General features: G+C 54.8%; 8 protein-coding genes across 8 annotated transcripts; 7 read left to right on the top strand and 1 right to left on the bottom strand.

Moving 5' to 3' along the window:
* Positions 1-707, top strand: LOC128270602 (T-DNA border endonuclease VirD2-like). Its single transcript, XM_053008016.1, has one exon. The coding sequence runs from the start codon at positions 172-174 to the stop codon at positions 661-663; it is 492 nt and encodes a 163-aa protein (XP_052863976.1). The 5' UTR covers positions 1-171; the 3' UTR covers positions 664-707.
* Positions 708-3798: 3091 nt separating this feature from the next.
* On the top strand, positions 3799-5749 carry LOC128270172 (uncharacterized). The gene is made up of 5 exons (XM_053007581.1): positions 3799-3826; positions 4730-4941; positions 5009-5167; positions 5251-5397; positions 5461-5749. The coding sequence occupies exons 2-5, from the start codon at positions 4831-4833 to the stop codon at positions 5593-5595; spliced, it is 552 nt and encodes a 183-aa protein (XP_052863541.1). The 5' UTR covers positions 3799-3826; positions 4730-4830; the 3' UTR covers positions 5596-5749.
* A 746-nt stretch (positions 5750-6495) lies between these two features.
* Positions 6496-7066, bottom strand: LOC128268869 (cecropin-B). The gene is made up of 2 exons (XM_053006158.1): positions 6842-7066; positions 6496-6729 (listed from the first exon to the last, which is right to left on the bottom strand). Exons 1-2 carry the CDS (start codon positions 6944-6946, stop codon positions 6652-6654), a joined length of 183 nt encoding a protein of 60 aa, XP_052862118.1. The 5' UTR covers positions 6947-7066; the 3' UTR covers positions 6496-6651.
* Positions 7067-8933: 1867 nt separating this feature from the next.
* On the top strand, positions 8934-9841 carry LOC128273627 (cecropin-A-like). The gene is made up of 2 exons (XM_053011645.1): positions 8934-9119; positions 9201-9841. The coding sequence occupies exons 1-2, from the start codon at positions 9018-9020 to the stop codon at positions 9279-9281; spliced, it is 183 nt and encodes a 60-aa protein (XP_052867605.1). The 5' UTR covers positions 8934-9017; the 3' UTR covers positions 9282-9841.
* Positions 9842-11048: 1207 nt separating this feature from the next.
* Positions 11049-11607, top strand: LOC128269454 (cecropin-C-like). Its single transcript, XM_053006923.1, has 2 exons — positions 11049-11211; positions 11305-11607. The coding sequence occupies exons 1-2, from the start codon at positions 11113-11115 to the stop codon at positions 11383-11385; spliced, it is 180 nt and encodes a 59-aa protein (XP_052862883.1). The 5' UTR covers positions 11049-11112; the 3' UTR covers positions 11386-11607.
* An 855-nt stretch (positions 11608-12462) lies between these two features.
* On the top strand, positions 12463-13923 carry LOC128272685 (uncharacterized). Its single transcript, XM_053010553.1, has one exon. It carries the CDS (start codon positions 12710-12712, stop codon positions 13535-13537), a length of 828 nt encoding a protein of 275 aa, XP_052866513.1. The 5' UTR covers positions 12463-12709; the 3' UTR covers positions 13538-13923.
* Positions 13924-15273: 1350 nt separating this feature from the next.
* On the top strand, positions 15274-16066 carry LOC128272708 (uncharacterized). The gene has a single exon (XM_053010575.1). It carries the CDS (start codon positions 15493-15495, stop codon positions 15907-15909), a length of 417 nt encoding a protein of 138 aa, XP_052866535.1. The 5' UTR covers positions 15274-15492; the 3' UTR covers positions 15910-16066.
* An 858-nt stretch (positions 16067-16924) lies between these two features.
* LOC128278892 (uncharacterized) lies at positions 16925-19391 on the top strand. The gene is made up of 2 exons (XM_053017621.1): positions 16925-17441; positions 19191-19391. Exons 1-2 carry the CDS (start codon positions 16925-16927, stop codon positions 19217-19219), a joined length of 546 nt encoding a protein of 181 aa, XP_052873581.1. The 3' UTR covers positions 19220-19391.
* The last annotated feature ends 4236 nt before the right edge of the window (positions 19392-23627 follow it).

Here is a 23627-nt window from a genome sequence, read left to right as displayed (position 1 = left end):
CGCCAACTCGTAGCGCCAACGGGTAGCACCTACCGTAGCCTGGCTGTGGAACGCTTGTCCAGGTCCGTGTCCAGGTGTGAATCCAGTGTCCTGTACTGCTTCCGCTGAACCAACGATCAACCTGCCGCCTAGTCTAGTTTCCTGGTTCACGGTTTAGAACCCTCACACACGATGGCCCGCTACAGCTGGACCTGTATAGTGCTGCTGCTGCTGCTGGTGTCGCTGGTCTGCTCAGCGTCCAGCGGTTATCGATCGCAGCGCGTCCACAAATCAACCGCCTCCGTGGGCCCCCAGCCGAACACACCCGAGCAGCGAGCGAGCCGCAGTAGCCTGACCAAGGAACGAGGAACCCCTATGCCGGTGCCACCGTCAGCCCCGACCCTTGGCTCCGTTCGGGCGTCCGCGAAGTCAATCCCGAAGACCACGGTGACGCTTCGGCAGCGCGTCGACCAGGCGGTCCAGAAGGTGAAGGTCCACTCGAAGGAACAGAAGATGGAGTACGAGGCGAAGCGGGTCGAGCGTAAGCTGCGGCGGGACCAGAAGAAGCTCGAGGTGCCCGCCCGCCCGGCCGACCCGATCAACCCGCAGATGCCGGAGTGCGCGGCCGGCAAGGTGTACAACGGGCGCCGGTGTGTCCCGGTGGCGAAGATGCCGAGGCACTAGTCCCGGAAATCCCGCTCCAACACGACGTAGACCTACTACAGTAAGACGTGTAAGACTATCTGGCCGTGTAGGCTGAGCTCTCGAAGCTGTGTGCGCTCCGCGTCACACAGTGTCTGTATAGAATTGAATAAATTAACTTCGTTCGTTAACTGACACCCACACGCGGCGTACTGCGCCGAGACTGCTCCGAGCTCTGCTCCAACCACAATCAGGTGTTTTAGTCGGCCATTGCGTTGTCTAATCGCATTGTGCTGGTGCGGGCTTACGTGAGCCCTCGCAGCGCTACCTCGGCTAGCGTAACGGCACTGCACCTGGCTAGAACGTGCCCCCGACACCTACGTCCGCGTGCGTGTAGTCGCACGCAACTTCGCACCCAGCCGCAAGATACAGGCAGTCGATAGTCGTCTATTGAATGGTAATCACGATTGCGTTCCCAGACCTGCGGAAGTTCTCGGCACGCGACGATAAAATCGGTTCCCGGAAGCTTGGGAAGCATGGGAAGCACCAAACCAGGGGCAGACCATCAGCGGTTTTTCACCTCTACATTCCAGCCGTAGGCTGTGCTAGGTCTGGGTGTTAGACACAGGGAAGAATCGCCTGTCTGTCAGCTCGTTTAGCTTACGATCAACTCAACCATCATCTCCCGACAAAAGGCACATTAGGACCTTTGTAGCTGGAGTGCTCAAGGAAGCCCGGTAGTTCAAGAATGACGCCGCGTAACCTCGCATTCGGCACGCAGCCTTTCGTCGACTATTGAGGTCGGTTCGATTCGACTTCTAGTGCCGATCCTTCCTCCTTCTGCAGCCAGTGTTGCTGTTATGCTACCGGTTAGAACCGGTCGACACACACACACACACACATCGTGTACTCACACTAACTCACACTTGGGGAACAAAATGGCAAACGTGATCTCAGCTCGGTATTAGATTGATCCTACCTAGATACCTCCCTAGTTTCGATTTCTCACCCGGGTTAGTCTCACTTGGCCCGGGGGCCTGACATGTCTGAGACTGAATGCTCGTGCTACCACCATGGACAACCTACTGACCTTTGACTATACGGTCGACCTCCGGCGAGGCCTCGGCTGGTTTGTTGTTTTTTTGTTTTGTAAAAATAGCTGCACCTCGCAATCAGCGCGACGTAATGCGTAACACCCAATGACACGGACTCCAACCGGTTAATACCCTTGCGTGTGTGTGTGTGTGTGTGCCCTCTTGAAATTCATCCTCCTTCCCCCCGCGGGGTGGTCGGTTTGCCATTTAGTAATAGCAACACATCCCCTGCGTTCCTCCGCGAAACACCGAAACCGAAACGAGACTTTAAACGGCAGCAAAACACGTAAAAACAACGGTTAAAAACGGTAAACCATCAACGGCGTGTAAGGTAAGGTGAAGTAGGCGAAAGAGAAGCAAGAAAAAAAACCAGAAACAGAAAGAGAAAGAAAAACGATAAAACGATGAACCAAAACGGGACGGGCCGAAAGAAAACCCGCCGCAAAACAGAAAGGAAAAAGTAAAGCGGAGCAAAAGAAACAAAAAGAAAAGAAAGAAAAGGGGTGGGGGGAGGGGCCAAAAGGGAGCGCCCGAACTCGAACTAATGGCGCCTTGTCCGTGAAGAGCTTGTGCGAAGACGTGTGCGGGAAACAAGCAAGAAGCAAAGAAGAGAAGGAAAGGAACGCGCGGAGAAGATGGTGACGACGATGGTGAAAGATAAACAGCGGCACAGAAGAGAAACGACAAAAAAACATGTCAAGGTCGTCGTCGTCGGAGCTCGCGCACGCGAGAGAGTGATTGCGCGCCGTGAACGCTAAGTAGCTTCCCCACCGCACCCTCCACCATCTCCTGGCGAGAGGCGTGTGTGTTCATCTGGAGGGCGATGTGATAGCACACGCAGCACTAAGAGCCTTTTTTCTGGGGGGATTTGGGTCCATTGACCACGCTCGGGGATGTGTGTGGGATGTGTTCGAACGCTCTGGACACCATTTGGCGTCCAGAGCTCCCACCGCCGGCGATTGGTGTCAACAATGGTGGTCCGGCGCCGAAGATGTTTGGCCCGTTGAATGAGCGTTGCTTAAGAAGTTGTGGCGCGTGGCCAGCTCGAAAGGCTGTGCTGCTACTCACGGCTAAGCCGCGGCTAATGTAATGCCACGGCACGGCGTGCGGTGTGTGTTAATACTGTTTACACGCCGCCGTTCTGGCGCTCTCGCTCTCGCTGTCAGCTAGTGTCAGCAGCGCCTGAGTATATTACCTCAGCCTAGGTATCGGCCACCCTTTTGTCGTGGCCGACGATCAGTCTGGTCGGAATGTTTTCTTCTCCGTCGGTTTTGGGTCTTCAAGTAGCAGTCCACTCTAGTGTTTGGATTCCGATGATCCGCGGGGGACCAAAATATGTTTTTTGTAGCGTCCCGCTTCGTAAACGTCAAAATGTTCGCTGAATGTTTACAATTTCCAGAATCAAGTTTGACGTTTCAAAAGTCAACCCAAATATTTGAAGGATTTCGCTATAGTACTAATAGTAGTAATAGTAGTAGTAGTAGTAGCAGTAGTAGTAGTAGCAGTAGTAGGAGTCTTCCAAGAATTTTGAAATCTATCCAGCTAGCTATGCTGGCCTGGCTGGGCTGGCTTGCGGGTTTCTCTGCGACCTACCGAGAGTTCGGTCCAATCGATCCTCGAGATCACGAGATCGAGATTTGTTTACCGATCCCCGCCGTCCACGCCGCGGACCACGCGCCGGTGACCCGAGCAGCCGTGATCCGAGCAGCGGGCTCGGCCTCGGCCGCGGGGCTACAACGCACAGTCACAGTTGCTGCAACACGCAGCGCAGCGCATTATACTCACCAAATACCATCACCAGCACAGCAACCCCCGCTACGTTCTCCCTTCTCCTAGGATCAAGCGACAACAACGACGAGGGCGACGACGACGACGACGACGACCATGCTGATGATCATGATCATGGCATGGTGGCGATGGCCTAGGAGCCTAGGTCCGATCTAAGGCGATGATGGCGGTGGCGGCGGCGGTGGCACTCGGTCATCAGCAGCAGCCAGCGAGAGGCTGGTCAGGTTCCAGGTCCGACTCTTAGACGTTAGTTAGTCAGTGACTGCGCCTCGAACGATACGCCACGGGGCAGAGCCGCGATCGTCGTCGTCGTCGTCGCTAGGGTAGTGCTTGGTTCTCCTGGGCGGAGGGAGTCCTAGAATTCCTGAGGGACCTCCGCGATTAAGTGGGCTACCTTCCCTAGTCCGAGCCGGGAAGTCCCGAACCGGGTAGAACCGTGAATGGCGTGGCTCCTTTCCATTGACTGAACAGCTCCAGATCGGGAACAGCTCCAGAGAGAGAGAGAGAGAGAGAGAGAGAGAGAGAGAGAGAGAGAGAGAGAGAGAGAGAGAGAGAGAGAGAGAGAGAGAGAGAGAGAAGTTGTTTATGTGACTCCATTCCCGCTGGCAAGGTCGATCGCGATCGATACCCAAACAGCAGCCCCAAACAGTGAACGTCGGCGTCGAGCGTTGCTTTCCCTTTTTATTTTTGCCAACCCCCAAGGTGGCATTGCGAGATGACATTCTTTTGGGCACGTTCGCCTCCGAAGGCCTTGAGGCGCCCCGGAGAAGGAAGCGTCCGTCGGTCCAGTTAAGAGAGCCAGAGCGGGGCAGACAGCGGGCCCAAGGACGCCCGCAAGAAGGAAGTGTTGTTGGCAGTCTCGGAAAGGGACCACCTTCACCTGACGCATCGACGGCAGTGGCAGGGACTTTTCTCTTTCTCTCTCTCAATCTCTGTCTCTCTGTCTCGGTCTGTGTCCCTGTCGCGGGGCCGCGATAGCGATGCGTCGAGGACCTGGGCGCTAGTCGGCGCGTTGCGCTTGTGCTTCTGACATATCTTCTATCAACTTCAGCACCAGCCCGGGAATCCTACAGAACTCCTGCAGTCCACGATCAATCGTTTGTGTGGGTGACGCAGGCTGTGCTCGTGTTCGTCGCTTAAATCACGGCTGGGACCATCTGGAAGTTTTTGAAATTCAGTGGTCGGTGTGTGACCTTGTCCCATGTGTTCTATTTCGATCGTTGCAGTGTGTGCTGACATCCACAGTGAGCAAACGGAGAAGTAACGTCTATTTAGAGAGTGTGTGAGTGTGATTCGCTGTACATAGGACAGAGGTTGCTAGAATAGAATGAGCCGGCACGCGTCAACTAGCTGGTGGAAGGTGACGCTGGCAGCATTCCTGCTGGCGCTGGTGACCGGTGCGGCCGCCAGTGCCGAGTCCAACGGAGCTCACAAATCGGTAAGCCTTGCCCGTGCCCCGGCCCGGTGTGCTCGCTCTACGTCACCTCGTACGCTTCGCATTGCAGCTGTCGAGACCGCCGCGCGGTCTGGGCTTCTTCCAGAAAGTGTCCCACCTGGGCTCGCTACTGTACCAGCAGTACAACGACACCACCTACACGCTGAAGAACGTGTACAACCTGCTGAGCAACGAGTTCACCGATACGTACACCACCACGACACCGGACGTAAGTAGCTGGGGTGAGACTGTGGTGGACTTGACGATGGGGCCGCCTCACCTAACCCGCAAGTCCCGTTTCCCGCCTTGCAGCCTCGAACCACACCGACGACGCCCGATCCGTCGACCAGCACCACGGCCAAGTACCGGATCTCGCGCGTCGAGCTTGGGCGCATCCTGAACCGCAACTATCGGGGCCTCCAAAAGCTGTTCCGGCTCGAATGGAACGACGCGTGGAATGTAAGTCACGGCAGCTGTACCCTGCTGCTGGAGCTGCGTTTGATTCTTGATTTTCGTTCCCAGCAAACGAAGTACAACATCGAAGACTACCAGCGCGAGCTGAAGTACTCGGCATTCCCGCCCCGGAACCGAACCGCACCCGGGTCGGCCAGCGTGAACCTAACGGTGCAGGTCGATGCGAAGAAGGGCAGCGCTTAGAGCTTCCCTTCGACGACGACGACGACGACGGCTTCAACATTCCAGCCCACCAGCGTGCGGGTGGGTCCGGGTTCTTTACTGTGATACGACAACAAACTGGGTCCATAGGAGCTAGCGAGGGCGAGACTGCAGCGGGCGAGATAGTGAGCGGCGATCGGGTGGTTTGTACACTTCTAGTATAAATTGTGTATAGGTTTTCGTAATAAGATTCTAGCTGTCCGGGGGGGGGCATGCTAGATATAAGGGGCTGGCGGGGGCTGGGACAGCGGGGGCACCTTAGCTGTGGTGGTGGTGGTGGGTAAGAAGTACCTGAGTGAGCCAACGGAGCAGAAAGGTGATCAAGCTAACAGGTGTCAATTAGCAGCGAAGGATGACAGCCCGGTTGACGCAACCGGGCACTGCCAGATAAACAAAGATTGATTGAGCGAGAGCAAGAGAGCGAGTGAGAGTGTGACAAAGAGCAGAAGTCACACACACACACACACAATAAAGCTATTTGCCGAAGCTGTGTCGAAGTCCACTGAAGAACTGTAACTGAAGAAGTGTCATTTAGTGTCACCGGATGTCAAAGCGTCCAGCAAGGTGTTGATCAAACGCCCCCTCTTAACAACCCTCCTGGCAAGCTGTTTCCTCACTCGCACTTCCCCTTCCAAGGTCACGCAGCTAGAGAGATACCTTACCTGACTCACCTTTAGCCCCAAGCGCCGGCGCGTCAAGTGCAACTGATGCCGATCCCTCCCGCCGACTCACTTAACGCCCCACACTCTGACTGACATTGGACTCTGCAGCTTTCGCCACACCCCAGACCACCGCCCAGCGGAGCGTGTGATGAACTTGACGTTCGGACGGACGAGGCGTGGATTTCGTGCCAGGCATTGTGTCAGGCTTTTGTAGTTGCGGAAGACAGAAGGTTACGATCTGTTGGGTTTTATTCGATGGTTAGCTTACATACTACACACACAAACACACACACACACACACAGTGTAAAGCTGAAGAACGACACAGCCGAAGGCGTTGTCAGTTGGGGAGTCGGACCGGCCGGTGGGTGATGCTATCTAGCCGAGGGCCTTGTATCCGGCGATGACGGGCAGGGCTTTCTGGGCCGCCTTGAACACATTCCGACCCAGCTTTTCCTGCAAGCAGAAGGTAAACCCGTTAGATAGGGGAACTGTCACAAGATGCCGGGGGTCTTCCGCGGGGGGTGGGGTGAGGAAGGGTCTTAAGCTATGTTAGGTGCATGCGTACTAGTCGTTTGCCGAACTTCCACCTTGGGGCACCGTCGGCAGGCTGGACGCCAACGACCACCAGCACGGCGATCGCCACCAGAATGAAGAGCTTCGTAAAGTTCATCGTCTTCGTGTGCTGAGAGACTACTGCTAGGGCTGCTGCTGGGCTACTCTGCTAGTGCTAGTGCTGCTGCTGATGCTGAAGAGTCGATTCCGCGCTGTCGAAAGCCAGGAAGCGAACTGATGCCGGTTCGTCCTTCGGTGAAAGCTATTTAAAGTCCACATCTGGATGCCACTCGAAATCTTGGCAGAGACTGAGACCGACCGATGGTCGAGCTCGGTTCGGGGAACTACCCCCGGTGCCGGTGCTTGTGTTTTCTTTCCGCGAGAAACATCTCTTTCGCGTATGCGCACTCTCGGTGTCGGGGATTCACAGAAAACGATACAAACGGGGAGATGAATTGCCGATCGCCAAGCCGGACATTAAGAACAAGAGGGGTTGCCCTTATTTGAAGGAGGCTCGAGGACTCGAGGTATCGACAGGGTTTCCGAGTTCCATGTTCCGGGAGGGCAAATAATGTTAGTTCAAACGGAGACTACTCAAGGTAGTTCCCAACGAACCTGGCTGGAAGCAATGCCCAATTATTGGAACTTCCGTAGCACCTTGCACGGGCTACTCACCCGTGGTGGTTCTGCAGTGATATCACAGACTTCAGCAGACACTACGGAAGCAGCTAGTGGTGAATCACATTCTGCAGTGCCAGATCCGGCTAAAGGGAAACTTGCAGTAATAAGATTGTAAAGTTACAGCCCGTATTGTGGTCGTGAAAAAGAAACAAACGTTGCGTCAACTGCAAAGCAAAACAAAGCTCGCATAGCCAGCAACCGTTATCGTCGCCCTGTGTGTTCTTATGAAACGAAAAAAACGTGTACGTGACGCGAAAAAATGTGTTCGACGATCTTATCGCCGATCGCTCTCTCTCGAGGTAGGTAAACAAACAAAAATAACATGAACACATTGCATCTTGGCACTACGTGCATCTTGGGTGAGGTCAAATAAAGCAATCGACACATCGGTTCCACTCTCGGGTACTTTAGACGTGTTTCTCGAGATGCTTGGGGGTGTACCTGATCTGACGCCTGTGTGACAGATAGACATCTTTGTTTACATCTCCAGCAAACAAAGAGCAGGGACCATACAGGAGTCCTGATAAGAGCGAAATAATAAAGAAGTGTACCGGAAGATGTAGAAGAATGTCTGAGTTGAGTGGAGGGAGTGTAGACATTATGTCATGGATATTTCTGCTTTCCGATAGCGAAAATGTCTGTACTCCAACTTGTCTGATGCCTTCCTAGGGCATTGTTTCTACTGCATCAGGTGTGTAACTATTGCCGTAAGATGGTGTGATAAACTTTACATTTTACATGACACTCTGTTTACTTATTCCCCCCCCCCTCCCATCCCTCCCTTTGAAACGTCAATTACCGCTGACCTAAACAGTTCGATAACGTGCGGTTCTAGTGGACACATCCTAGTTATTCCGGGTGCTTTTACTCGAGTCTCGGCCCACCGGAAGGGCTTTCAAGATCCGCTTTCTCTCACCAACCGACCAACTGATAAAGAACACTAGGATAAACTAAGTTCTAAGACGAAAGACCACGGGTGCTGCGGTCGCGGTTTATGGTCGGCGTTGATCGCTGGAGGTTGAGGTAGATTGATCGATCGATGTCACGCTGCTGTTGATTGAAGAGCGTCACACGCTAGACTGGAGACGTTGGCTCTCGGTGCCCACGTTCTCGTGGTAGTTCACCGACCGACCGATCTCGCGGAGAAAGCCTTTTTCCCACCTCGAGGGGAATCCCCCGGGACGGGCGCGTGCCATGCCACGCTCGCTCTGATTCACACACCGACCGAGAAGTTCCTTGTCGCGATTGCGCCTGGATCGCTGCCTGCCGCCGAGGTGCATCAGAAAACCCCCGTTCGAACGGCGAACCGTTCGGTGGTTTCCCGCGTAGGGCCAAGCATCCTGGGTAAACAAAAAACGCCGACGATGCCGGTCTCGGTATAAAATCCGACGCGCATGCCGGTTGTAGCTATCAGTCTTCGATCAACCATCGCCACGGAAGCGTATTCTTTGCCTGGTGCTCCCCGGTCACTAGCTAAAAGCTCATACCCTCAGCCAACTTCAATCAACATGAACTTCAGCAAGATCTTCCTGTTCGTGGTGCTGGCCACACTGCTGCTCGCCGTCGGCCAAACCGAAGCTGGATGGCTGAAAAAGTTGGGCAAAAAAGTGGTAAGTGAATTAGTGAATCCACGGTTCTTCGAGTGATGGTTCAATCATCTCTTCTTTTCTCGCTTTTTCCTCGATCCGCAGGAGAAGGCAGGACAGCGAGTATTCAATGCCGCTGAGAAAGCGCTACCGGTGGCTACAGGAATAAAGGCGCTCGGAAAGTGATGGTGACGCCGGACATCTTTCTAACGGACAGGCAGTTCCGCAGGCAGTGCGTATGCGTGCTATGAACGGTGTTCTCTCTGGACAGAACGACATGTGTTGCCATCGTTTCTAAGATTATAAATAATGTAGAACAATATATATTTTAAAACTATTAAGTATACCACAGTATCCAACGCCCAGTAACCCATCGATCAGATCAGCTTGAAGATGTTCGAAAAAGAATTAAAAAAATGTACTGTATGATCCACGAAACTGCTAGCCGGCAACTCATTGTGTTTTCGATTGTTCAATGCACGAAGATCCTTGGAAAAGTCGTATATACAGGGTGATCCATCACGATCCGTACTATTTAAATGTTAAATAACTCCGCTATTTGTCAATCGATTTTGACAAATGAACAAGATTCTGATACGTCAGTCTATGCCGTTTTATCGTGGATCAATTTACGTGCTTATTGTTGCCGTATTTCTTCTGACTTCTTTCTGTGGGGATATTTGAAGAGTAAGGTGTATGCCCCAGCCTACCGAAGACCATTGAAGAACTGAAAGCCAACATCACAGCGGAAATTGCTGCTATTATGCCCGAAATGTTGTCAAAAACAACAAAGGGCCGCGTTTTGTGTGTCTAATGGAGGCAGTCATTTCAACGATATTGTATTCTGAGTAAATTATCAATAAACGGCATTCCATACCCTAAATACATCTTGTTTATTTGTCAAAATCGACTGTCAAAATAGCGAAGTTATTTAACATTTAAATAGTATGAATCGTGATGGATCACCAGGAAGAGTAATCCACCGGCAAAAGGGTGCTACTTTTCGTCTGTCTTATTGCTCTAGTGCCGACTACACAATATGCGGCAGCCAATTTTGCTTACTCTGATGGTTACGCCTAGAGGTAGACAATTTGGGTGCACGGCATACCCCGTGAAATGTTTCGCACAGAGAACTCATCGGACGCCGTCACTTTGGTCGGTTATTGTTAAACACATTGGTGCACGGTATGCAAATGCGTTAAGAACCTTTTCCCACAACCGTGAAGTGGTGGCGGTGGCCTTAAACAGCACGAAGGTGATGAGTTATGGCGTACCCCGGGATCTGTACGGAACTTCCGGAAACATAAATCGAACCATCCACAGGGCATCCAATACGACCGAAATACGCGTTCTGGGTCGTGATTACAGCACGCCAAGGCGATGATAGGCGCAGGGTGTTAGCGGGGGGGGCGGGGGGGGCGTGGGGAGTGCGACGTGCCGACGAGGGCAACGATCGTGCGAATGACGTAGAGAGCGAATAATAGACTGGAAGCGAACGTAGCGATTGAAGGGGGCGCGCAGCAGCAGAATGGCGAACGGCGAAAGGCGATCAGTAAGAAATGTTTGTGGGAGCCATTTACAGACCCACAGCGCTCACATTGATGGAGTGTCATGTCTAAAGGGTGTGCAGAATCTTAAACTTTCCTTAAATCCAGGTTTGCATTCCCGATTACCTTGAAATCTCTTGGTTCAACCTCTCGATAGTACTCCAACCCTTGAACTAGACCTTACTATAGAACGTGTTGCTATCTGCCAAACCGGCTGCACGTGCTGTTTGTCTAATGTCGCGTTTCAGGACGCATTTATACCTCTTGAAAGCGACATCGAAGATCGCCCGGTTGACATACCGCTGTCGTCGTGGTATCGCTGTCCAAATACCACCGGTTGCCCTGTTGGGTGTTCCCCGGACTCAGCCGGCCGAGTTGGCGTATAAAAACCGTCTCACTCGCTGCCAGGCCCCACATCGTACCGCGAAACAGTGAGTCCATTCGTCTGAACTGCTCCCCGAAGCCGCACCATGAACCTGAAACTCTTCCTGATCGTATCGCTGCTGCTGGTCGGTGTGTTCCTCGGCCAGACGGAGGGCCGACGGTTCAAGAAGTTCCTCAAGAAAGTCGTAAGCGATCCGAGTGCCACGCCACCGAGCTGCTAATTGAGTATGGTGCCGTCTGATCCTTTCGCTACCCTGTCTCTCTCTCTTTCTGTGCAGGAAGGAGCCGGCCGACGCATCACCAATGCGGCTCAGAAGGGCCTACCGGTTGTGGCGGGCGCACAAGGTCTCATTGGCTAGGGCGCCGTCCCGTCTGTCGCCGTGAGGTCCCCGACACAGACACAGAGCACACACAGTCTGCCTGACGTCTGGCGACACCCGATCATTGCCTCGGACCTCGTGAAGTAATGGTGAACCTAATAAACGCCGTCTCGCCGCACCGCGTCGTCGTCGTGGTCCGTTGGCTCCCTGCGAGCCGACGGGACGCTGGCGGACGGGCGCGCGCGCGCAGTGAGTGCCTCTAATTCAGCAAAGTGTTTTCTTCCTGGATCGACGGCGGGAGCGACGGCGGGTTTGGGGATGGTTAGTCAAGGCGAAAGTGTAAACGATCCGATCACTTTCTCTGCTTCCGCGCAACTTACCAACGCTAATTTGTGAAAATTGATTCCGCGTTCCTAGCAGAACCGAGTCGGGTCGAGCAGCTGTTGCAGGTCACAGACATGCCTGCGGCCTGACAACGATCCGGTTTTCGGCCGAGCGTGGACTTATCCTCCTTAGATCTCACGGTCCAGAAGACCGACTGATGACGAGGCTACCGAAGTTGGTCAAAATCACACTACAACTGCCAGCTGCCGGGCTGTCCGTTTAACCTCTAGCCTTATTGTTTATATGTCGATACTCGAAGTCTTCCGCCATGTCGTGATGTGTTCGTGATGACGTAGGCTCCCTGACTTTTTAATTATTTGGCGGCAAAGGCCGGGAAACCGGTTCGGGCGCACACACCGCATCTGGCATCTGTATTCGGTTCCTGACCGGCCCGCCCGAGTTGATGAGCCTCCGATTGTGTGCCCGGCTTCAAGAAGGAAATGAACGAACGAAAGAATGGAAAGAAGAGTAGCACGCACTGCGATTCCGGTCCGACTCGCTTCGAGCCGTCCCGAAGCCTATAGCAGCAGCAGACGGAAGGCGGCTCAAGTGATTCTAGTGGTGGGTAGCGGCCAGCGGAGACAAGTTGATTTGCATCGCGAGCGCGCACACACACACACACGGTAGGTGAATGGTCTGGTGGCCGGGGGGACCTCAGTTGCCGTCATCGATGCCGAGCTGCACCGAGTGCGAGCTGGGCATCCGTGTTGCCGCTCATTCGTGGTCGGGTGCTTCGACGCAGCGGTTGTGACAGAGAGAGTGGCAGAGTGTAGTGACTCGTCTGCTTGTGGCGTGCGTTACGGTGTGTTACGCTGGTCTGACAGAGAGCGAGCGAGAGAGAACTTAGAACCAGATCTCGGTGGATTGTTTATAGAGATCACGGACTTCAAGAGAATCTACGCTAAAACGTGACCCTAGTTGAAGTGTGATCATCGTCACATCGTGAACCCGTCGAAACCCGGTGTCAAACTTCCCCCCAATGGCCCTTCGCAACGCGGCGATGGTCTGCCTGGGCCTGCTGCTACTGGCTGTGGCGCTGCCGTCGGTGCGAACGAACCCGATCGATACGCCCGCGGGCCCCAGTCCATCCGGGTCCGTACTGGATGGCTCCAGTGAAGCAACGCCACCAGCTTCCCAGGAAGCGGACGCCTCGAACAAGGCACTGCCCGAGGGTAGCAAAATGTCCAAGTTCCTGGACGACTTTACGTCCGCGTTCAAGCACGGTACGGCCAAGATGAAGGAAAGCCTCGAGAGTGCCGCCAGCTCGGTGAAGGACGGTGTGCTGCAGGGTTACGATTACGTGCGGAGCAAACTGACCGGCGTCAAGCCGGAACAACCACCGCAGAGCAGTGGTGAAGACGAGAGCGCCGAACACGCCCAGCCTACGTCCACGTCGACGGCTGGCGCGTTAACATCGGAGCCGGCCCACCAACCGGAAGCTACGGTCGCCAGCACGGCCGCCGCACCATCAACCAGGAGACCGCAATCACCAGCAATCAGCAGCGGTAGTGCCGAGCCGAGCCTGGTGGCGTTCGGTGGCGCGGTCGGTGTGTCGAACGAACCGGCCCAGATAGTGCCGAACGATGACGACGACGACGAACGGATCATCTTCAACGACAAGGACTACAAGGGCGACCTGAACGGCGGCGGCGGGGCCGATCCCGACGGTGGGGGTGACCGGGACGTCACCGAGACGCCCGTCCCGACGACGTCGGTCACGGTGGACAATCGGTTCATCATCGCGGGGCCGCTCGCGTGCAAGTCCGGCCAGGAGGTGGTCAATGGCAAGTGCCGAAATATATTTTGAGGAACCTACCCTTCCCAACCCCACCTTCACACCTTCTCCCCCTTGGGGAGTTGGCTCCCCTTTGTGAAAGAGGAGGGGTGCCGGGGGGTTTTGCTTTATTTCGGGATGGGGCCAGTTTTGGAGTTGGCGACCCCCGGCGGCGGCGGCCCAGGGCGGCGGCGGCGGCCGTTAAGAAGTGTGATTTGTTAATTTAGTTCTATTACCCGTCAAACGATCATCACGATTACCACACACACACACATCTGCAGGCGTTAAGGCGGATACATTTATCCGACATGCGCAACCGACCTCACACACTGCCGCCACACCACACCACACCACACGAACTGTGAGTGGTCTTGGGCGCGAGTGCGAAAAAAAAAAAACCGACAATAAAATGGATTCGAAACTTCAAGTGTCAAAACTGTTGTTTATGTGTACATGCGCGTCTTGTACATGCCAGAAGACCAGGGGATGACCTGTGCGCGGGAAGACCTCTTGGAAGACCTGTTCGACCTCGAACACCTCAGACCCTTCGGGAGGTCAGGTGACTTCAGTTTTCCCGATCCAGACCGGTAACCGGGGTAATTCCACTGCATGGGCTCATGAATAAAAAGCCCCGCGCCGATCGGCTCACCGGTTCTTTGCCCGTCGTAGCCGTAACGTACCGTAGGTTGTTTATTGCGCAGCGACTGGTTCCGTTCACTGGGCCTATGTTGACTTGTTCGCACTTCCCAGTCCATTCCGTCCCAAACCGCTTGATGATCTCTCTCCATCTCTGTAGATGGAGTCTCGAAGATTTAACTTTCCATGGTTACTACCTTACGCCAGCGCCCATCTAGGCGTTTCGTCACACTACTGACCCACATATGTTTGTCCCAAAAAGCTTACTGCTAGACGACCGATTGCACCATTTCCTGCACCGAACTCGTTGGACTCGTTAGCGTCACCATCATCTCGCGGGCATCCGCTATCTTTGCAGCTACTGTGAGGCTGGTGAGTCTGTGACTCACTCTCACCTCGGCGTATCTCCGGCGATCGGAGCTCCGATGCTAATGTCGACTAATGCGCTTTCCGGTTTCGCATTCGCGGGAAGCACCACTCAATGGCTGCTGCTCGCCTCGCCTTTCGCTGCGTAGACCACTAGACGTTCGGGCGGCTGTAGGGGCTAGAACGGAACGGAACAGAATGGATTAATGGCCCACACCGATAATCGCATTGGACGCGGCATTTACGACCGCAGGCAGCAGCAGCAGTAGCAGTAGCAGTAGCGGCGGTAATGTCTCATCAACAACGGCATCAGCACACACACAGCCACACACACACAAAGTGAATCAGCGTAGAGCGTGTGGAGTCGGCCTGCAGCGCCCCTCAAGATGCTGGCCCTCCTCCTCGGCCAACACACTCTGCCAATCAGTGTTGATTCAATAAATAAACTTCCTACTCCACCGGACAACCGCTACACCAGCTACCAGCGACCTCGCACTGCACCCCGTTCGAAGTGTGGCCTAGCCCTTGCCCGCACGCACACCCCGGTACCCCGTAGTGGCCGTTGGAGGTCATCCGTCACGAAACCGGTTTCGATTGCAGGGGCCTACCGGGCTCCTAGCTCTCCGCGCAGGTGAGGCAATTAGTGTCGAATTCCGCCAAAATCGGACCCAGACTAGGCGGTGGTGGTCGTGGACAGACGACAGACGTAAGTAGTGCAGCTACAGCTTGCTTAACTAGCTCATCAATACAACCCCGCACAGGAACCGGGCTGCAGGAGGTTTCGCTATCTCGCGCGCGTGCCCGTGCGCTCTCAAAGTCCGCCAGTCCGGTTAGTCGGTCGACGAGTGTGTTGATCTGCGGTCGCATTCGCCGTCTGTATCGCTGGTTCTACTACAGCTACTACTCAGCTCAGCTCAGCTCAGCGCGAAGTGCGTAACAAGTCACAAGACAAAAAAGGGCGCGTATACTCCCCCCAGGTTGGATTGATGGCCTCGAAGGTAATCCTGTCGGTCGGTGGACTGCTGGCGCTGGCGCTGCTGCTGCTGGTGGCGGCGGTCGCCACCACCGTGGAGGCGAACGCACTGCCACCCGAGCAACGCTCCCACACGGACCTGGCCGAGCTTGACTCGAGCGAGGAACGGCCCGGGACGATCGAGCTGGTGAAGGACTTCTTCGGCGATCTCTCCACCAAGGTGAAGGAAGGCGTCCAGGACGGGGTGGTGAAGGTGAAGGCGGGCGTCAAGCAGGGGGCTTCGAAGGCGAAGGAGTACGCGACGAACGTGCGGGACTACCTGCGTGACACCTTCAGCAGCAGCAGCAGCAGCTCGAAGGAGCAGCAACCCGACCCGACCCAGCTGAACCCAGCGACCCCGAAGGACACGCTCCTCGACGGTTCCCACTGACCGACCGGCCGATGCTGCGATCGGGTCTGATGCTTCGGACCCCGACCAGGATACGATACCAGGCTGCTGCTCTGTGTACACACTCTAGATTGCGTTAAATAAAGCGTTTGCCAGCGTTTCATTGTCGTCTTCTCGCACAGTAGGGAATTTGTATAGGTAAAGGTGGACATATTTTTTTTTTGGGAAAAATCTATGGACTTTTTTCAACGTTTTTGTTTTCTTTGATTTGGGGTTTGATTAAATTCAAATTTTTATGTGCGTTCAAGTATAATAAAAAAGCTTTTTTGGATTTTTTAAGGTTCTTAAACGCCTAAGCTATGCAAATTGCATTACACGAGTATGTTTTAATGCATAATCTTCTGCAAATGCGCAAATCTTCTGCTAAACACAGACCAGGCGCTTCCTTATGCGTCAGAAATTGTATTCTTGAACTGAGCCTAGCGGACGAGCCTTTGCAGGAATTTGCAAGCAAAACTTACTGGAAATCGTTTAAAGTTACCTACATTTCTATTGTAATGCCTGTAATGATTCATTACTTTTCGAACGACGTACAATACAGGTACATTATTGTTGCATTATCGCGTTAAAGTAGCTGATAAAAATTGGTTTTAAAGGTCAATTTTTATCACTCTTTCGACTTTGACAGATGATTTCTCGGAATCTAGGCAACATGAAAGGTTAAAAATCCGGATTTGTCATAGATAACTTATCTATTTTAGCCTAATATAACTAAAACCCTCAGTTTTTAAAGTTAACTTATGACCACCTTTTCCCCATAGTGCCTCGGTAAATCCCCTGTATTCGCCTTCATGGCCTGCGTGCTGTGTGTTGTGCGTGCGCCTAAAGGTAGACAGCCGGGCAAGCACTGCACAGGTTGCGATAAGTCCGCTCGACGTCCCCGCAGGCCCGAGAGCAGGTTCAAGGTCGTGGTTGATTGGGATCCGTTGAGGTCCTTCGCCGGATGTCGCGGAGGCTCAGTAGTCTGCAATATTCTGTTCTTTCCAGGCTGTTCACGATGCGTTCGATCGCGCCCGTCTTGTTACTGGTGGTCGCTTCGCTCGGCGCTTCCCAGCTGGATCGGCAGCCGGTCTATCGAAAGTATCTGCGCACCCAGAAACCGGCCCGCCCCGGTGAGCTACACGTCGAGGAAGTACTGGAGGTGTTCCGTACGGGTTCGCGACCCTCCCGTTACGGCGTTTCGAGCCCGCTGGTCAATCGCTTCCTGGCGACGGACCGACTCCGAAGCCTGGATCGCTCGAGCAGCACGTCCGCTGCGCCGGCCGAGACCGAGAGGCCGACCTACCGGACGCCGGTGTACGAGAACCGTAATCCCAACTACACGTACCTGTTCCAGCCGTCGATCACGGTGACCAAGTACCGGCCGGTCGGTGATCGGCCGTCGCTGACCGGGAGTGTCATCGTCATCCAGGAGGCCGATCCGTTGGTGTCGCCGGTGACCGTTAAGCCACCGGACGATGGCGTCTATCTGGATTACGACGACGACGACCAAAGCGAACGGGACCAGCCTGAGGGTAAGGTCGAGTGTGCATCGGAGTGTATTGGTAGCAGTCTCGTAGCTGGGGTAATCAGAAATGGTGGTCGAAGCGGTGGCACGTCGCGCGTCGTCATTTGTTTGTCCAAAATGTCAACCCAGGTGCTGGGCTCTATATCTTATCAGTAGCTCGTGGTTCGCAATACGTGCGCCGTTTCAACACTGTCAGCCTTCGCCTACAAGGTGAGCCCGACGACGCTCGCTCCACGGCCGTCACGGGCTCCAGTACCGAGCCGGGCAGCACACGGTCGACAGCGCCGACCGTCGACCCTCTCTGCGGGGTCATCTGTCTGTTTTTGTCTGTTCCCCGATTCAATCCGTTCCGTGGCTGTGTGGGTGTGTGCGAGAGTTGTGCTAGACGTCGTGCCAAAGTGACAGCGTGCCCGAGCTGACAGTATGGTCCAGTTCGGGGAAGTACCGTCGGTGTTGTTTTTGTTGCTCCTGGTGATTGCGTCACTGCTGATAAGCCGTACCGGGTGCGTCGAGCAGCTCCGCAGCAGCACCCCGGCTCCGGCGCGGCGGCGCGTTATCTTCTACAAGCCGGCAGAACGGGTCGACAACGAGACGACTGTGAATGTATCGAACATTTTTGACTCACCGAAGCTCTGCCAGCCCGGTTATCAGCTCGATCGACACCGCCGGTGCCGCCGGGTGATGGGTTAAACGCAGTGCGCCGCGGAACGCTGTGCCAATGTGCGTGACCCAGTTCAGTGGAAGCGGTGTTGTTACTGCTAAGCCCCTTCTTTAGCACAGCTCTTTCTCTCTTTCTCTTCGGCACCACAGTGTGCCACAGTAGTCCGGTGTGTAGTCCTGCTGGCGGTCGAGCCTAGCCGGGGATAGATAGATAGATAGACTGCCCAGAGTGCCCGCAGTGTGCGCCGTAGTGTGCAGCCATGCTCCCTTTCGGGTGCCGGCTGGTTTGTGCTGTGTCGCTGCTACTGCTGCTACTGCTCCAAGTGATCTCGCCCGCCGACGCGGTGCGTGTAATATTCGTACGCTCGAAGGAGGAGCCACACACCAGCAACACGGCGGCAGCGTCGAGCGAAGCGAGCAAAGCGAACATTCTGCGGTCGCCCAACCTAGCCGGCAGCAGCTGCGGTGCGGGCCAGGTGTCGGACACGCGTGGTATCTGCCGGGCTGCCATCTCGTTCTGAGTGTCGCAGCAGCGCGCAGTAGCAGCAACAACAACATTAGGGGTGCGTTGTATGCCAGCGAGATAGGCAAGTGATTGCCTTGTGGGGGGGTTTGGGGGGGGGGGGGGCGGGGGGTCCAGATAGCGGGGTCACTTAGCGGCGCACACAGAGATGTCGACGACTACGGGTCGCACCTCGGTAGGACCTCGGTCGATCCGGCATTCTTCTCGGTACCGTACTGCTGTTCGAGTGGTCCAATGTGCTCTACGCGGATGCTGATCCTGGTCGTGGTGTTTGCGGGGCTGCTAGTGGCACTGCCCACCCCGACACCACCACCCGAGGAGGAAGCCTTGCGGGTGACGTATCGGCCCGCGAACGACAGCAAACAGGGGGGGCATCTGATCGTGTCACCCTATCAAGTCAAGTGCCCGAAGGGCCAGAAAATGAGCCGCTTGGGCTACTGCCGGCAGGCGGTGCTGTTGGGCTTATAGGCCCCTTTCCTTTCTCTCCCGTTGCGTGGTGTACGTGTAGCTAAGTGATCTAACGCCTCCATTGTGTGTCTGCAATACAACCATCTGTTTTTTCTTTTTTTGCAGACAGGCGGACGAGCCCTCCTATGACGTAGATCTTTCGACCTGGGAGCGAACAGAGTGGACACGCTGGATGTAACCGGGGAGCAGCATGGGTACGGCACATCGTCCTGGCGGGATCTGGTGGACCTCGAGGACCATGGAGCGACGACGACGAGCGGGTTCCCATTATATAGTACACCAATAAATTAGAACAACCTCTAGAAAACTAAACACGTCCAGAGTTGGCGGTGTCCAGTGGCGGTGTCCGGTGGCAGCCTTTCAATAGTGTGCTTATCGTGCGATAGGTCCTCAGACACCGGGGGCGATTTTTATTGGTTGCTGTCGGTGTTCCAGGTTCTCTGTGTGTGTGTGTGTTTGTGGCAGTTCCTCCGGACCGGACCAGACTGTGTCGAACACTAATCTTGCGGCATGAGCAGCTGGAACCCCGGGGGGTGGGGGGGGGGGGGTTGGCGTCTAGATAGCGGGTCACTTACGCGAACACAGAGATGTCGACGATATCGGGGTTTGGACCTCTATAGTACACCAATAAATTAGAACAACCTCTAGAAAACTAAACACGTCCAGAGTTGTCCAGTGGCGGTTTCCGGTGGCAGCCTGTCAATAGTGTGCTTATCGTGCGATAGGTCCTCAGGCATTGGGGGCGATTATTATTTACTGCTGTCGGTGTTCCCGTGACTGTCTTTGTGTGTGTGTGTGTGTGTGTGGCTAGTCGGTCGTGGATGTGGCAGTTCCTCCGGACCAGACCGGACCGTGTCGAACACTAATCTTGCGGCATGAGCAGCTGCAGCCATGGAACCCCGGGCTTGTTGTCTGCCTGTAGTCGGACGCACAGGAGTTGCACCGACCCCTCACCGATACTGCAAGTCCACGTCCGACGACGACGTTTGTGATGTTTATTCGAAGAAGATTTGATCCACAGGCAAGCGGCAGACAGGCAGGCAAGCGACGCAATTATTCATACCACAGACCCTGGCTACCCCTTATCGGAGTCGGCTGCACCGCCCAAGAGCGAATGTTCTGAAACGTTCGCACACAGCAAGAGAGAGAGAGAGAGAGAGAGAGAGAGAGAGAGAGAGAGAGCGTACCCAAGAGTCCACGAATCCGAACCCTGACCTGGAAGCGGCCGTCGAAAAACAGTCGAATGACAAATGCTACAGTAAACTTTCAATCATACCCCTCCACCCGCGTCCCAGGCCCCCCTACCCCGTACCATAACTCAAGCTTCGTGTGTGTGTGCACAGGTGAGGCGAGAAGATAAAATATTACATTTTATTAAATTTCCTTGCGTCATCGGATCGGAGAGCTTCCCGGAGAGCTGCCCAACCGGGCTACCCTACCTACTGGGTTGGTGCAGCTGGTGTACTGGCTGCACCTGCCTGCACCTGCCTGTGTGTGGGTGTGTGGGTGTGTGTTTGAGTGTCCAGGTCCAGAGATGACATAAATCACAATAAAATTCTATTTGCCGAGTTCCGGCACCGCCCAGGACACGAAGCTTTATGAAGCCGAGTCGCCGAGTCGTCGAGTCGCCTTTCACTGGATCCAGGCTGTCAAGAAGAAGGTCTCCCGCCCAGGTCCAGCCTAGCCTGGGTCTGGCACCCTTTCTGGGAGGACCGATCGAACCGATCCCCGGGAAACCGCGGAACTGTGGTCTCTGTGGACGTGGGGACCCGGGAGTTCAGGGCCCCGCCTGTCGGTAGGCAATCTTTCATCCACGGTCACGGTCCGACAACCGGGCGGCTAAGCAGCCACCTCGCCTGACGCAAACTCGACTCGGCTCGGCTCGGATGTCCGGACGGACGTTTCAGGTCCGAGTCCGGGGGACCGTAAACTATAATTAATAGTAAATCCATCGCCGTGGCCGTGGCCGCCGCTGCCACTGGGTAAATAAAATATATGTGCCAACGAAATAGAGAACCCCTTCCCCGCTTCCCGCCGTCCCGCTCCGCCTCTGTGGTGACAGCGGCGCCATCTCTCGGCCGAGTAGAACGGTCGCCCGAGCATCGCGCGCGGCTGTGGGAATCTGTGTGACCATCGAAATGAATTTATGCCCTCCACCGGGTGCCCTCCCTGGCCCCCTTCTTCGGTGCAAGTCGTCCTGTGTGCTTGTGAAGGGGTGGGTTTCGTGGTGGGTCGAGGTGATAAATAAATAAATTTATAAAATCCATGAAGAGCGCCGAGCCAATTCTGGCACCCGTGGCAGAACGGCGAAGTGGTGGTGTCCGTGTTCGCGCGTGTGTTGGCCACTTTTGCGAGCAACTATTCTTAACGATTCTTTGTGGCCATTCACCCGCCACCTCCTTACACATCTCCCCGCCAGGGAACAGAAGAATGGCGTCTCTCGCTCTCTCTCTCTCTGTGTGCGATTTTGGGATGAGATGGCAAACGATTCACACAAACACACACACACGGAGGTCAGATCAGAAAGAGAGAGAATGGAAATCCCTAAGCCCCACGCTTCCGCAAACACCCCCACCACCCTCCCCCCTACCCTCCGTTCGTGGGCGGACTCCCGAATGGCGGCTCCCGGGGGGCAACAGAAAAAAAAGAAGGTGCGCTCAGAGTTGAGCCATTTAATGGCAATAAATTAAATTAAGGTGACAGTCTTCGGACACGCCTAGAATTAATGTTTGTATGATCCCCACCCGGACTCTCATCACCACCACATAGCATACACCAGCAGTTCTTCCCACCACCACAGACCAGACGATGGTGACGGTGAATCACTCCTCCCACTTAACGGGAGCTCCACTGACTCCGGGGTGCGCCGATGCGGTGCGTCAGACGTAGGGCGGACACCGCAGCATATGCTATGCTGTGGAGGGGGTTCCTGCCCGCGATGCTGCCTTATGTCGGGGAACCGGCGAAGCACAACCGAACCGAATCTCGATTCTCGAATCGAATGAGAATAGATGTCGAAGAAGTTTCCCGCATCTTCGTGAGGGTTCTCCGTCGGACCAACAACCCAACCGACCCCAGACCACCCCAGACCCCCCCCCTCCGATCTCCTGCGAAGATCCAGGCCAGAATTAATGAACTCCCACATTAAGTGCGGACGGCTCCTCCTCGGTGTCCTAATCGCTAAGGCAGTTCGCGCTCGTAAAAACACGGGCCCGGGGAAACATTAACAGCTTTCCCCGCCCCGCCCCACCCATGGTAACTCTTTACCATGCAATCCTCGGGTGCGCGGGTAATGGACCCGACGGGGGGGGGGGGGGGGGGGGGGGGGGGCTGCCAACAAATCACGGATCACGGATCACGGACAAATCAGAAAATTGGATCCGCAGCTGAAACGGGGACATTAATCTTCGCCGGCCGCCGGGTCGGTCGTTATTGAATGAGCTAAAAAGTTCATCCCCCAGTACCAGGGTATATTCCGGGGGTGCCGGGAGTGCCGGGGGTGCCGGGAGTGCCGGAGGTGCCAGGGGTTCGTGTTTTCTATTCACGCGTTTCGGCGTTTGCCAAAAGGCCGCCGCGCTGTTTTTTGGTTGACCGATTGATCGACGTTTCATTGCCGCCATCTATCATCACTCTAGATTCGGTGAGGGGGGGGGGAGGGGGGGAGGGTTTGAGGTGTATGGTTGAGGGGAGGTGGGGAGGTAGGGAGGGCTCATAAATAATGCTGATTTATCGGCCCCGGGGCCCATCCGATACTCGTTCCACGCGATAGAGCCCTGCTCTGTTGGATACCTTCCTACCTGCTGTCAAATAGATCAGATACCTCCGCGGGTTCGCAGACAGCTCCAGGGCAACCCGCGGCATTTCGCAACGAACTGCACACGCACGACTGCACTCACGATTGGGGCGATCGCGCGCTGTGTCGGGGCTGCTGGGGTTTTGGGATCGTAAAACAAAAGTTCAGGCGGTTAGATATTGGGGAAAGTTCAGGTCGACCCAGATCTAAAGGTGGAACACAAGCCGCCTACAAAAATCCTACCAGGTAATGAGACCTGACCGAGACCAAAACTATCGCGTAGGTCCAGAGTTCCACAGAAAGAAGGGACTGCTCAAGGTTTGCATGGATCAGCGCGGTTTGGTGCATAATGAGTTCAGGCCACAAGGTACGACTGTCAACAAAGAGTACTATTTGGGTGTTTTGAAGTGTTTGAGCTAGGAACAACGCGAACACCATCCGACATTAATCGAATTTACTTCATTTGGTCCCTTTGTACCTTGCTCCACCAAACATAGAGTTAAAAAAAAGGTTTTGGTCCAAGCGTTGGCATTGCAGTCCACGGGGACTTTCCTTTGAACGAGACACTATCGATACTGAACAATAAACAGAGATAGTACATTTTATAGATGAACTTCGGGAACTTCTTGATTGATCACAACGTCGTATATCGCCCGGTAAGGTCGGTTTCCAACAGTGACCACGGGGTGTTCCACCTTTTGCCAGCTGGTTAGAAGAACTGCCATAAGAAGAGGGGAACCCCCGGTGCT

This window comes from Anopheles cruzii, chromosome X (assembly GCF_943734635.1).
Source record: "Anopheles cruzii chromosome X, idAnoCruzAS_RS32_06, whole genome shotgun sequence".
In the NCBI taxonomy this organism is placed as follows: domain Eukaryota; kingdom Metazoa; phylum Arthropoda; class Insecta; order Diptera; family Culicidae; genus Anopheles; species Anopheles cruzii.
The sequence above is the reverse complement of the archived record's forward strand: the minus strand, read 5'-3'. Positions and strand labels throughout refer to the sequence as shown.